Raw genomic sequence first — 15,014 nt, forward strand, 5'->3', positions numbered from 1 at the left:
AAAAAAGCAAAAAAAAACAATTGAAGCTGACAATTTTAGCTAATGCTTAGAAAGTTGAAAGCACAAATACGGGCCTTTTAATGTTCCATCTAAAGTTAATCCACACTGTTTGAAGTTCTACTTGGCACCTACAGCAGAAAATCTGTAATATACAAGGACATTTACCCAGGTAGTGTTAGGAAAATGACCTCAGACAAGGGACCAGAAGTCCCGTGACTCTCCTTCAGAACAGGCAAGAATCAGGATGACTTGAAGTCACTTTTGCTTTCTGGGCCTCGGTTTCCTTCCTTGTAAGACGAGGGAGCAGATAAGCAGGTCTCCTGATCTAAAACTTGAGCATTCTGACTTAAAGATAGGGAACTGACTGTGGGAAAAGCTGCCCAGGGAAGTAACGACACTAGTTCTGGAGTTAGAGTCTTGGACATATGGAGCATGCAGGTCTCAGTAGATCAAGGTGTCTGGGGCTGGACCAGAAAGGAAGGCAGATAAAAGGAAACTCTTACCTTTTAACTTCTTTGGCATCACTTGCGATGAAAAATCCTAAAGTACCTTCTTGGATCTTAAGGTGGTTCCCAGGGTTAATTAATATTCTGCTCAGTGAACAGAAACAAACAAAGAAGACACAAGTATGAGCTCAAGTTCAGGATAAAACCTTGACGGCAACACTACCCTGTTGTTCAGATAGGGGCCCCACTACTAATGCTTGCCCTTAGATTTTCCCTTAGAGCCTGACCTTCACTGCTCCACATATCTAGTTCAATCATGCCATCATTTAGTTCCAGGGGGTACACTTCAAGTCAGGGAAATCAAAGATCTGGGTCTTAGGGTCTGAGTTTGCTTAACGGAGCTGCTTAGCTGCTCCCAGAGGCACCCGACTGGAAGCACAGGTCTTCAGGATGTATCCCATTTTGAAACTGATTTTGATGGTCAATGTTGAAACATAGTTAGCCTAATGAAGCTCTATGTATTACCCATCCTCTCTTAGGTGATATAGCATTAATGGGACCCCTATATATATATACAGAAACATACATATATACATACCACATATTTCCATGGGGAATGGTACAAGACACCTATAATATATTTAATGCAGCATGAAATTGTACATCTTTGGAACTTTGATAAGGACATGGAAGTAGATTCCATGAAGAACCTGATCTACACAGTGATAAAGAAAGCTATTATCTGTCGGATGTACCCAATGTTTCTAGTCTGCTTTTGATAAAAATGGATGGGTTGTGTGAATAAGATTAAACATAGCATTCCTGCATGGCCTTACAAGTGCTAGAAATAGATAGTAGACCAAGTTATGTTTGGGATGGCAGTAGAGATAAATGGATCCTGATCTAATAAATGGGAGAAATAAACAAGTTTCTGCAGATCAAAAGCAGAATACCAGGCTGCCCTGTGCAGAAATAGTGATGAGCCTTTGAGCTGAACAGGTGTAGAATTCAGCAACTTGGGATGAAGCACAAGGCAAGGACCATATTATTTGATCTGAAAAGCTGGTGATTAAGGTAAGAGACATTTGGGCTCAGGCTAAAGGAAGCCCCCAGCTGCCCAAAACAAAATGGGGGAGGGTAGAAATTAATACATGATCTTTGTCTAGAGGTAAGACCATTCCAGAAAAAAAAAAAAATAACAGTATTGTCAAAGGAGTCCTCTGTCTGTAGTAAAATAGGGAGGGACCAAACAAGCTTCTGCTTGCTCTGTTGGAAGAACTCTGATCAGACCATCACTGAAGAGGTTACTGTTTCTAGCTGCAAGAGCATCCACCATTACCCATGACAAGACCTGACAGTAGAAAGCGGGGCTTGTGGCTGCTGTCATCACTAAATGTTAGCAGAGTAGAGAGGTGACTGCCCCGCCCCAGAACCACCAGCAACAAGGAGGTTCCTTCCACATCAGAAGTCAGCCGTCCGCACTACTGGGCCAGCAGTTCGCACTAAGGACACACTGCTAAAGGCAGAGGTTTTATAAAGAGATCTTATAATTACCCCTCTGCCAACTCCTGCACTCATATCCCAACCCTCTGATTTAGCACAATCATGAAGCAAAGGGGTCAGAGATTATACAGATTTTTACAGTTAAATAAATTATAAATTTATGTTTGTGTTCGTCAAGATGCATGAGAGACTATACAGTTTATATCAATTTTCTTTTTAAAATCAATTAAGTAAGTCACTTTAGGATCACAGGGTTCTAGATCTTGTATTTTTTGTCTTATTTTCCTGAAAGGCAGTTCCTATGTGACTGCCTCTGCAATCAGAAATTGGGTCCCTATTCTAGCATTGAAGTGATAATTTTGGATAAGTTCCTAAACCTCCCAGGAACTCAATGCTTTTCCCTATGAGAGGAGTGTTAGCACTAACAATAGCCTTTTGTCAAAGAACTAAGTAAGATAATGCCTAAACAGCTTGATACTTTTTATTTATGGTTATTGCTATCATTTTATTCTTGCAAAAATGTCCAAGAATATTCCATTTCATCAGAGGTCTCCTGGTTCAATGGATTGGAATACTGTGCTTCTTATCAAAAATATCCTCTGAGATGAAGTTATAGGATTAAAAAAATTAGCCGGGCGGTGGTGGCGCACGCCTTTAATCCCAGCACTCGGGAGGCAGAGCCAGGCGGATCTCTGTGAGTTCGAGGCCAGTCTGGTCTCCAAAGCGAGTTCCAGGAAAGGCGCAAAGCTACACAGAGAAACCCTGTCTTGAAAAACCAAAAAAAAAAAAAAAAAGAAAGAAAGAAAAAAAAATTATACATGACAGAATAATTCATGAATTCATCTATTAAATTCCCACCCACTTCTGGAGCCTTAAAAGTATATTACTAAAAGTTTGGGAAGTCTCTCTCTGTTTTGATAAGAATTCACATAAGGATGGAAGGGCTCCCGAGTTGAGTGGACGGGTGGGGTCCTGTCATGATTTGAACAACAGAATATGAAAGGTAAAACTGGACACACATTGTCTTGGTGGCACATATGCCCAGAGACCTGTGTTTTCTTCCCTCATGCTTTGTAACACATGACCTGTCCCCCAGCGATCCAGCCCACTGTATCATTGTGAAATGTGAGGATCTCAAGGTTTCTATCCAAAGAGGCTTTTCATTTCCTCTGGTCTTTATCTGCACTGAACAAGAATTGGCCTGCAGTGAAATCAGGGATGGGCAGTCTAGAGAATGCAGGTCAAGGTAATTTACCGCAGTCTTCAAGCATCTTTTAATCAAGTCAGTGTGCTGGAGAGGAGAGGCTAGATGCTGGTGGAGGTCACCCTGGTGTTCAAGTCTCAGGTTCCCTAGCAATCAGTGTTAGTAAAATACTTAGGTGCATGTGTCAGCCCTAACCATTGTGTCCTGGCTTTGGAGGCAGCTAAGTCTCACCCTCCTAATCTATAAAATGCAGTGTATATTCCCTGGTTGACAATGTTCCTAAGAGAATAAAGGCATACAGTCTATGCATTAAGGACACATTATGTCCTTAATCTTTGGTTTCTATAAATATAAGCAAGGTGACTAAAAAAGTCCGAGTAAACAAGCCCTCACACCTCCACTGGCCTGCTCTCCATTTTGTCTTCAATGCTAATTGAACCGTTGTGAAGGTGCGGTCTCTGCAACATCTAGAAATAGGCTACTACAGATTCACTTTGGGGTACACAGAGTCACTCCCATTCCTTGAGTTTTAGGTGATATGATATAGTGATATACAAGAGATACACCAAATCTCAATATCCCCAGTGTTCTTGGGATACCAAAATGTCCTCATGTGCTCTGTGGACAGGAAGATTAAAATTATATCCATATGAAGCATGAGGCAGGTACAAAGTTTAGGCTAAGACAGGCTTGTGGTGGTGGTGGTGGGGGGAGGAGCTGGATGAGGGATTCAAAAGAATGAGTCCAGCCAGTCAAGGGAAAAAATGAAATATGCAGTCTATAAGCACAAGGTGCTCTGTGCCATAATGGTTATGTTGAGTTCTAAGGGTGGTGAAGAACAGGCCCACAACATACAACATTTCCTATGTGACCTGTGAGTCTCAAATACTCTTTGAAGAAATACATTCTTGATTTTAGTATTTCAGCTGTCATATCTGTTAGCTGCATTTCAAATCTAGAACATTTAAATAAAGTGTTAGCCCTCCTCTTCTTGGAAAAGTAAAATAAATAAGAATTCTAGGCAGGAATAACTTTGTCCTCTCTCTACAAAATGCCTTCTAGACTTAAAATTTGCTATTGACCTACTGGGAACATGTTAATTTTTTTTTGCAAATATCTCTGATCTTTTTAGGAGACTATTCAATGGCAAGTTTGTTTTGTCCTAATGGCTGCCCAAAGTCCTCCTCCCCAAGCACCACTTTTAATCAGTTCTCTGGCTCCAATTTTGTCAAAGTTATAAACTTATCAGACATAAAACTCAAGATGTGTCATGTAGAAAATCAAGGAAATCTCCAAGAGAAGTCTCCTATCGAGAGAGGCCCCTCTTCCTGTATATCCATGAGTAGAATTCCAACAAGGACATCTTGGCAGGAGGAGACATTTCCTCATTTCAAGGAAGATATAAATTGTCCTCTTTTTACCATGACCTTGCTGATTTTAATCGAAAATGCCTAGTGGCAGCTGGCAGCATAGGGCTTGTGTGGTCCCATCTCCAAGGACTCTCACTCATTGCTTTTCCTAGTTCTGCAGTGATGCTTATTCTTTATCTACTTACTCTCCAGAGGAGCAAAACACACACTTTCTGTAGAGAACCACTGCTGATTAGAAAACTGAGAAACAAGGTTTCTGTATTTACTTCTGAGTTTTTCTTAGCAGTCCTACATGCTGTAGGCACTTTCTAGCTCTATAGAATGAGAGAAGCCTGCATCATAGTCATTGGCCTCAGCTCTCAAAGTTTTCTCTTTTTCTCTCCAATAAATGAAAGCAGCAACTACTGCAATTCCCATCAGTCAGCCTGATCAAACGAGTGACCACAAGTCTTCTTGTAGACTGGCCACCAAGCTAATGAGTTCCCAGAGGCATTAAGTATAAATATGCAAATATGTAAACAGTCACTGAGGCAGATGGCGCAGGTGGTTTCAATACTGAAAGCACAACTCGCTTAGAATTGAAATCCATGTTTCTGATTGCAGAACACATCCACATGGAATGAGCTCTATCCAATAGGGCATGTCTGTTTCAGGGCCCTATGGAGATTTTACATTGAGTTGTATTTTATTGACCATCTTATGCTTGAACTAGGGGCAGGTTGAAAAAAAATCAGGACTGGGTAGGGAGAAATATTCTTTTTCTTCTCTCTAATATTAAAGCTACAACAGCTGAAGAACAATTAGTAATCCTTCCTTCAATCCTCCTAAACCTTACCTTTGTTTGGAGAGATGGTCAATATTGATAATTCAACTGAAACAGATACCTTAAGGGAGACTTTCACCCATTATGGACAAATAGAACAGGTGTGTGTATGTGTATGTGTGTGTGTGTGTGTGTGTGTGTGTGTGTGTGTGTGTGTGTGTGTGTGTAGTTTCATTTCCACCCACCCCCTGTGAGGCATCGTGTACCATTCCCCAAGCAATTGAGAAAATATCACAACTTCTGTGAGGGTAGAGTTTATACTTGAAAGCACTATAATCATAGTTGTGTCTAGCAAGCTAATGGGACTTCATTGAAGAGAGTAAGCAAGTCAGAACCACTGAGGAGCCCAGGTCATGCTATGCCCAGATGACTCACACCACTGGGAAGAGGTCTCTCTGATCAGTCAAGTGCATATACAATTACTATCAGCAGGAACTTGATATGAACCAATTTATGTGCCCTCTCAGGAAGTTCAACTGCACTGCAGTTTGTTGTGTTATGATATATCTTAGGAAAAAAACCCAAATCTCAAACCTCATCACTTCTCTGGAACTTTCCATTTCTTCTGGGCTTTACAATAAGTGCTGCTGGAGTCCCACACAACTAGACACATGCATTTACATTAGAATATGTGGAGAAGACACAGATGTGTAGTCCATGCTTCCATAATGCATAGGCCTAGTTCACTTACATACAGAGACACCATAATCAAGGTTGCTCCCAGTTGGCCAGACTCAAATGACCATCAATGTGGTCCTCAACAATATTGGCAAGATCTGATTTAGCCTGAGTCCACATGGATAATCTTCAGAGTAAAATTTCAATGTATTTTTTATATTATAAAAAGGCGAACTACATGGGAGAGGATAGAGAGAGCAGATCTAGGAAGGATTACACTGGATATGCGGTCCTGGGAGCAAGCCATACTCTCTGGTACACTTTAAGACAAGTCATGCCTACATCACAACATGCCTTCACCACAAAGTAAAAGGACCCAAGGCCAAAAGCCAACAGCAGAGGTGCAACCACTGTGGACCTTGGAAGATGCATAGTGTTGCAATAACTTCTCGCAGTTGGATCATATCAATAATACCAAACTGACAGGAAGCCACCTCTCTATATTCACATCTACTCAAAAAAAAAATCACAGAAGAGCTGACATTGGAAAGAGTCCCAGACAACACAAACACAAGTATAAACACAAACACAAGACAGTGACTACACCCATAGAGAGAAACATGAACAGGCTGGCATCATAGTAATCTCTTTTCAACAGTACTGTCTTAGAGAGTGAGTTATGGAAAAATTATGCTGGAAAATGGAACAACAACAACAAAACAATCACCCCCAAACCCAAATAATTAAAAAATGCCATTGAGGATAACTTAGTCATGCTCCATGCAACACAAAACAGCAGCAAAACAAGATGAAGTGATGTGGGGAACGCTGAGATACTTCCTAGAAAGAAATGTGCCCAAACACACAAGGAGAAAAGGAAGCCATGAGTTTGTCCCAATAAACAGTGCCTATTGTAGAACACAAATGTGACAGCTAGGCAGTCCAGTATCAGCATTTTAAGTCTCTACAAGAGCACTGCTCAAGAAATTAGATAGTCGAAATGAAATCAACCCAAACAAGTATGAGGAGAGGGAGAGGCACAAGGGCTTGGTCTCTGTTTTGTGGATAAAGGACAGAAACTCTGATCTACAAAGTGGAAACTCGACAGAGGGGCGAGGAGGTCACTGGGAATGTGGATGTGGGATGAAGACAAAATGGTGCCCGCGTCTGATGGACACCAGGACAACATCAGGACGATACAGAAACAGACACAGAGGGCTGGAGAGAAACGTTCTCCGTTTCAACTTTAATATGATTTGTTCCCATTATTTGTGCTTTGATTGAAGACAGGATTATGCCTTTCCATTGACTTTTTATTTATTTATTTATTTATTTATTTTCCTGCAAAGAAGTTAGTGCATCAACCAAAAGAATCAACAAATCAAACAAGGAGAGCAGCAGGCTACTTTTATATATTCTAGTTGGAGATGGGTGAAATATATATACGTATATGTATAGTTATACTATATATAGTGTATATATATATATATATATATATATATATATATATATATATATATACTAGACAAGGGAATGAGATTATATATCCACATATACAATCTCTCTCTTCTTGAGTTCTTGGCAAATGGTTAGTCCTGTGGTTAGGAGTGAAGACAGAGGGTGGAGGTTGGAAGGAAAGTTAACGAAGAATGCATACCGCTTTCGGCTTCTGCAAAAACGACAAGAAAAGAATTGCAAATCAAACAATTTGATAATAAATTGACTGACACCAGGAGGAAGGGAGGAATAAAACCTTTGTTTCAAATCATTTGAAGGATGCATGTGAAAACAAGGTTTATCAGCCAAGCATGAGAACAGTGTCATGAGTGGAGCCAACAACAGAGAACATCCTGAAACACAGGTCAGAGGTAGGAAGGTGGGAAGGAGAAGCGGCTTCTCTAGATTTCCATACCTGGTCCATTACAACATGTGAGAGCATGAGGAGCAGGCCTCTCACAAGTATATATATATATATATGTAAATATAAAAAGATGTTTGGTCGGGTACATCCTGTCTTCTTGGGGTATGATCCACATTCCCTCCAGCACACCTTTTTCCACAAGCACTCATGTGCCTCCACACTGAGACCAAGCCACATTGAGGATTAATGCTGGCAACTGCACACAGAAAGCCAATACAAAGCCCAACAAGTTCTTTTTTTTTTTTTCCTTTTCTGGGGGCACTGGGAGGAAAAAGAAAATCCACAACCTATATCTCTCGACATTGGCTTTGTTGAAAACAGCTCTGGTTTATGAATCAGTGAGAGGGCCTATCAAAGAGAAGGCTGTGTCTTCATGGGACCTGGAATCTGTTTCCTCAGAACAGTGCCTGGACCCTAGTGGCACCCCCTCTTTCCCTGTGACCAAGGGTGATTAGGGGGAGCTGAGTGGCTGATGCTGATGGTTTGGTGAAGTCCTCTCCTGCTGTGAGATCATTCCAGAAGGGTCAGAAAACACTCTTTAGCATCAGCACCACTTACATTGAGAGAGGGACAAAAGTGATTAAGAAAGAACACTCCTATCCACAAAGGTGTCCTGACTTGGCATCACAAAGATTACTATTCACAAACCCACCCCACCCACCCCAAAAAACAAGGACTCACAGTCCCTCCTCCACACATGTGGATGCAAGTAAGGCTAGTATAAGGGGAGCAGATAGTAGCCCTAGAAAAATCCCACTTTAACTGTTGAAAGACAAATGGCCACAGCTCTCTTGGGCTCAAATAATACTTTCAATAGTCTTTCCTTTGCCAACATGGAGAAGAAAAATGTATCCTTCCATACACAGTTTTTAAATTGCTACCACCGTGTTCTACAAATGGCCACCAAATCTTCCATTTTCTCTTCCATTGTCTGGTTGATTTGGATTTTCAAAGTACCTCAGCATTGGATCAGATTGGCTGTGGACAATCTGACCGGACACATTAAAGGGAGGGACAAAAGAGGATCCACTTGCTTGTGATCCAGTGTTCGTTTTGTTTTTGCCACAGACACATACTTGGAAATAGGCATATTTGTGTGTGTGTGCACGTGTGCGCATGCACACAGTCATTTATCAAGATCGTGAAAACTCCTTGAATGATGCTACTAGACCTTTGCAAGTGTTGCCTTACATTCTGTTCAGTTATGAAAATGTGAGTTGGGGCAGGCTGCCCTTTGCCCTTGTGAACATTTTTAGAAGCAAAGGCCTCACTGGAGCAGGGACAGCATCTGGGTATATCGTTTCAGAGAACAAAAGCCAGACTGTCTTTTAATCAGCTATCTTTCTTCCAAAACTATGACTAAGAATTTCAGGTCCAAGATCATGTATGTCATCTAAGGCACCTAGGACCTAGGAAGCCCCGCCCACTACCACCACCAGACTCCGGTTCACACAATGCTGCCATCAACCAGCAGTAAGGTCATGTATCGACTGGGGTGTTATCTATTTCAACCAGACCCCGGTCCTCCTTGGTCTGCTCTGCACATCATTAAGTGAAAAATAAATAAATAATGAGAGCTCCTGCCTCGGAGCTCTCCTCTCCGGGCTAATTTACATGAGGCTGATCTTCTGCCACCTGGATGTCGGTGGCAGAGGGAGAAACACATATGGTACACAATAGGCTGCTTGCAAAATGGCCATTGAGAGAAGCTGGCACCTCCCATCACGGCTCTACCACAGGCTGCGGTAAAGGAGGCCTGACGTCACCTGCTTTTTGCTTACAGCAGTAAAAGGGACTTCAAGAGAGGGTCTGTTCCTGCTTTCTTGTGTAGAAGGGATAGCATAGTGGGTGGAGCTCCTGGGAACGGCTCTCTCCTGTCAGTCAGGGAAACCTCTGGGTGCCCAGTGGGGCCTGGGATGACAGGCTGGTCTGGAATAGAAGCTGCAGTGTCTTAAAATGTATTGCGGGATCTGGGAGGTGCTGCATTGGGTTCCAAGCAAACAAACCATAAAACGAGAAAGAGGAAGTGGACAGACCCTTCCCAGGATGCACACTTCCAACACGAACGTCAGTCAACTTACCGGCTCTCCCGGTTGGCAGACTTGTACTCAATGGCTATCATCAGGAGCTTAAGCTTCACAAAGCACAGCCTGCAATGAGACAGAGAGGCCTCCCAGTCAATACTTGTGTATAGCCGAGTCTCATAACAAACATCTTACGGACTTCTGGCTCCCTAAAGCGGTCATTATCCAGAGGACCCTCAGTCTACCCCCAGGTGCCAAAAGCAGGGCTAGTAAAGTGACACCTCCCCCATCTTCCCCATTAAAGCTGATTTCCCACAAGTGATAAGGTACTGGATGTTCAAAGTGCAAATTGGGCTCTGGTCTGGATGTCTAGACACAGACCCCAAGCAGAGATTTGTGCCTGGGGATTTAGAGCAGCCAGATTCATTAGTTACTCAGCCGGGTAGTAAAATGTTAACTGCAGGGGGAGGGAGAGACCTGGAGCAGTGTGACCTGTTATTTGGTTTCCATTTTGGTCTTTTGTACAAATGGCTCATATTGTTGTTCAGAGCAGCCCCCCGTGTGCATGGAATGATGGCAATAACACTTAGCCTCCATCTAAGTGCCCAGCACATGACTACAGCTTGGTCACTCCTGGCTCCATCCAAGCTGTCTCATGTCCTCTGCCCAGGGATCTGGGCTGCAGACCAGACTGCTCTGTTGGCTTGTTCCTGCCTCCCCATCTTCACTCTTGTACCCCCTCTGTACCCCAATATCTTCTCTTCTCTTCCAAACCATCTTCCGAGGCCATGTCCAATCTAACCCCCAGCTCCAAGCAATATTCTAGCTATTGCTCTCCTCACAGATTTTATTTTCAAAACCTTCCCGGCGCCTTGACTGTATACATGCTATTTAGCTCCTAGCTAAGTTTACCCTGGCTGTGACTGCTTCTCATAGTTTTGTGTCTGTGAACACTCTCTCCTTGGCTACAGAAAAGTCTTCAAGGTGTTTGGAATTGCCCCTACAGTGCACAGTGAATGGGGGGAACACAGAGGACCTCCATAAAGAGATGAATCCTACTCATTGTGTCTCTACTCCAATAAATAAATAGATAGATAGATAAATAAATGAATAAATAAATGAATGAATAAAAGTGGTGTCCTAACATGCTCATGTAAACAGAGATCCAAGGTAGTACTAGTGATGTGGAGTAGAAAATTCAAAGGCAAACGTTAAATGAAGAACAGGCAGTAAGGTGTAAGGTTGCCGAATCCAAAACGAATTCTAAAAACTGTTTTAAGAGGTTGAGAGTCGCAAAGAATAAGATATAAGCCTGAAAATAGTATAGTACAATTTAGATTAAGATGGGCATTGACTATTTAAAGAGATAAGAGCTCGCAGGAAGAAAAAAAACAAACGCCTTTATATTATGCATCACAAGTTTCCACAATAAGCATTATCATATATTTTAGGTGATATTCAATAATGAAACATTACTCAAGTGATAATGAAAATGAACCCTGGTTCATTAGTTTCAGCGGTGTCAAGGGGATGAGGTACAAGGTCAGAGGGCAAGGCCTTCCTTGGTGGCTCTCCTTATTGCTTACCACCTTCCTCAATGGGAGATACTATCCCTCTCTTGATATCCCTGTTTGATGGGTGGTAAAGCTAAGACCCAGGACACCCACACAACCCATCCAGTGGTTAAGCATTAGGCCTCTGGCTGACCAGGAGGGAGATACATCTTCCCCTCCAGTGTGTTTTGAATTGAGAAGGAACAATTCTAAGCCAATACACAAGTGAATCAATAATAAATTTCTAGATCTTGACAACTCTTATGTAGAAATAAAACAACTTGGGAGGATAAAGAGTGACTGGAAAACGGGTGTGTCAATTTGTCATGGTACAAGAGGACCACCCTGAAGATGCAGAGATCACTTGGAGAGCAGGAAATGAGAATGAGAGGGTGTAAAGAAAGGGATTTCTAGGGGGTAGAAATGGAAAGAACAAAAGTCCTGAGTCAAGAAAAAGGTCTAAATGTTTGAGAACCAGACACAGAGCCTGCAAAGCTGGCACTAAAAGCAAGTCAAGCCAAGCCATGAGTGAGTTGGACAGCAAGGGGGGTGAAAGGCCATGAGGACTCTGCTTGCCCCGACAAGGCACATGCTGCTTATTCTAAGTGAATAAGAGATGCGGAGTTGAGTTGACTTTGTGTGTGGATACATGTTTGTGAGGGGTTGCATGTGCACACTGTGGAAGCCAAAGGTCTACCTTGAGTATTACTCCTCAAACATTGACTTTTGAGACAGATCCCTTACTGGGAGATGGAGATCACCAATTGTGCCAGACTGTCTGGCTGGTGAGCTTCAAGGATCTTCATGTCTTACTTCCCAGCACTAGGATTACAAATGCATATGACCACACCTGCCTTTTTACATGAATTCTGGGCACTGAACTCAAGTCCTCATTGTCCTTGTACAATGTGCACTTTACCAACTAAACCATCTCCTCAGCTCCTGTAGTTCGTTTTCAGTGAGGAAATGACTTAATAAGATAGGCTAGGCATAGAGATGTGTGGCTTGCAAGAAAGGTGCTGGTGTATGGTGAGGGCCTCCCATTCTCTTTAGAGAATAAGATCAATTGCCTTTTGTTGCATGGGAGGTCCTGGCTCCTCAGTATTACCTTTCACAGACAGTCAGATTTCAGAGAAACACTTCCATACAAGAGTATCTGGGCTCTCCCTATGATTCGAAGGCTTTCTGTTTCCTGCCAGCAGTCTAATGACCTGGACTTTGAGGTGATTGTGTAGATCAAAATTCTGAAACACCAACCCAAGTACTGCCAACTCTAGTGGGGAAACTGTTCTTAGTTTATGTTCCACAGCATGCAATTAACTCCTTGTGCTGCTGATCTTTCTGGAGTTTTTAATATCATATAACTTATGTGTTGTTTGTTGAAGCACATCACTGGGTTAAGCACATACTATTGAATGTAAATAGTAGCCAATAAATCTGATCTCAGCAGGGATCATGTAAAATTAATTTGCTGATGACCTGTGGACAACTGTCATTTTTGATTTTCTAGTTTGTGGGATCAAAGATCTTAATTGCTTGTGTGGATTTAAGCCTACTGGTGGGAAGGAAAGGGTGGTTCCTAGTAAGTGTGCATTTAATTGCCTCATGACATTTTGACTAGGATCAAATGTAGTAAGGGTTCTTAAGTGTTCGTTCTTAATTGCTACAGTGCCATTTACCAGCTAGATATAAGAAGCAAGGATCTTCTTCATGCAGGAAGGTCAATCTGATCCAGTCAATCTTGTGCACTGAGTTACAAATGGTTATGGGGTGCTATATGGGTGCTGGGAATTGAACCCAGGTCTTCTAGAAGACCAGCCATCTCTCCAGCCCCTCATACTCGTCTTATACAGAAGATAAACTGAAGTCCAAGGAGGGCAAATCCACAAGCTCAAGGTCAAATGGCTTTTGCATAAAAAAAATAGGCAGAGAAGCCATCTCCACGTAACGTCTGCTGCTGCTCCTCTTGGGATGGAGAAAACCCAGCCAATTCTAATGTGCAGCTGACCCATGCTGCTTGACCAACATCGTATTCCTTCAAAAACTGAACATAGACACCAATATGTAATTTCATATTTTAAACAATCTGTTTTTCAGCTTTCCTTGCCAAATCAAATATGGTCACACTGGAGCCATCGAAGGGTACACCTTCTCCAATGTCCCACAGTGCCCACCTCTTCCTATGGCTCAGCTTCCCCTCCCTTCATTTTATTGTTATCTGTCTGGCTCTTTATATACATCTACATTTTATATATTGCTCAAACAGGTATCCTTTTATATTTGCAAACCATACTGACAGATAAATCATCAATTAACTGGGAAACAGAAGCATGGCTCTCTCTGGGTATTCAAATCATACTTTTTTGTTAGATCCTGCTACAGAGAGCACTAGCATCCTTTGGTTTAAGGATATAACAGAGGTGTGGAGTCTGATGAGAGGTCCAGGGGTGGTGGTAGAGATAAAGCCCACCTAAGTAAAAAAGGGGAGCTAATATGGTAATCATATGCTTCCCCCACCTCATGTGTTGAACTTCTCTAGTATATAGGGAACAAGCTTTGCCTCCCTGGAATCCTAGGAGTGTAAAGACCCGGCTTTTGATAAAGGCTGTGTAAGTAAAGTGGATGAGGAGACAGAAGATGCACAGGAGTGGCTAGAACAGTGGAGAAGAAACAGAATAGAGAGCTAACAGAGAGAGCTCCAGAAGCAAGAGCAGCATCCTGAAATAAGATGCTTCTCTTCTTGCTTGTTAGATGCCAACAGCCTGGGAAAGAGGCAAATGGAAATAATAATAGGTAATAATTATTATAAGCTCTGGGAATTTAACGTTTGCCTTCCAACCATTAGGCCAAGATACAAATCTAATTTGAAGATACAGAGAGCCATTTATCATTGGCCTCTTCCAGAGCCTGTGTTACAGGAAGACACAAGTCTAAGAACGTGTCTACAGACATCTGGAATTGGTGACCTTTGGTTGAATACTAACTCGAATCACTTTCTTTTGGTAAAGCAGAATGGGCATTACATACAAATGGATTTCTCATTAACAACAGCAACAACAACAACAACAACAACAACAAAAGTAAGTGGAGGTGTAGTCTCCACGTAATGTGTGGTGCTGCTCCTTGAGGAACAGAGAAACCCATTGAAGCCCAACATGAAGTTGACCCATACTGTTTGACCAACATAGTATTCCTTCAAAAAAGAAAGTGGCTCTTCGGTGTTCCTTGGCAAATCAAATATGATCATCCTTCATATAGCTAAAAGGGACCCCTCGAAGGGTACACCTTCTCCAATGTCCCACACAGTGCCCACCTCTTCCCAGCTCAGCCTTATCTAAACACGATCTACATTCCCCTGACTTCACTCAGCCTGTGTCGTTTCCATGTATATAAAACTGCTGTAGAATCATGAAGCACAATCAGGGTTAGGGAAAGGACAAGAAAAAAAAAAGCCAGAAAGCCTTCACAGTGTAATAAATAAGATAAACCTAGCCACAAGTTATTGTGAGTTTAATTCTTGATTTCTAAAATGAAATTTCCCAATATGCCCAG

General features: G+C 42.1%; 1 protein-coding gene across 26 annotated transcripts in view; it reads right to left on the reverse strand.

The window, feature by feature from the left end:
• Kcnma1 (potassium calcium-activated channel subfamily M alpha 1) overlaps positions 1–15,014 on the reverse strand; it is a 710,017-nt gene that overhangs the window by 141,403 nt on the left and 553,600 nt on the right. For 14 of the 26 annotated variants that reach the window (XM_052733594.1, XM_052733593.1, XM_052733591.1 and 11 more), the window contains exons 16-18: positions 9,967–10,035; positions 7,622–7,633; positions 504–590 (exon numbers count right to left, since the gene is read on the reverse strand). In XM_052733594.1, coding sequence (XP_052589554.1) covers positions 504–590; positions 7,622–7,633; positions 9,967–10,035 — 168 coding nt within the window. The remainder of the gene's footprint in view (positions 1–503; positions 591–7,621; positions 7,634–9,966; positions 10,036–15,014) is intronic. The other 12 variants (XM_052733616.1, XM_052733605.1, XM_052733592.1 and 9 more) reach the window with 1 other exon arrangement.

This window comes from Peromyscus californicus, unplaced genomic scaffold (genome assembly GCF_007827085.1).
Source record: "Peromyscus californicus insignis strain IS unplaced genomic scaffold, ASM782708v3 Scaffold_12__1_contigs__length_115047231, whole genome shotgun sequence".
Taxonomy (NCBI): Eukaryota; Metazoa; Chordata; class Mammalia; order Rodentia; family Cricetidae; genus Peromyscus; species Peromyscus californicus.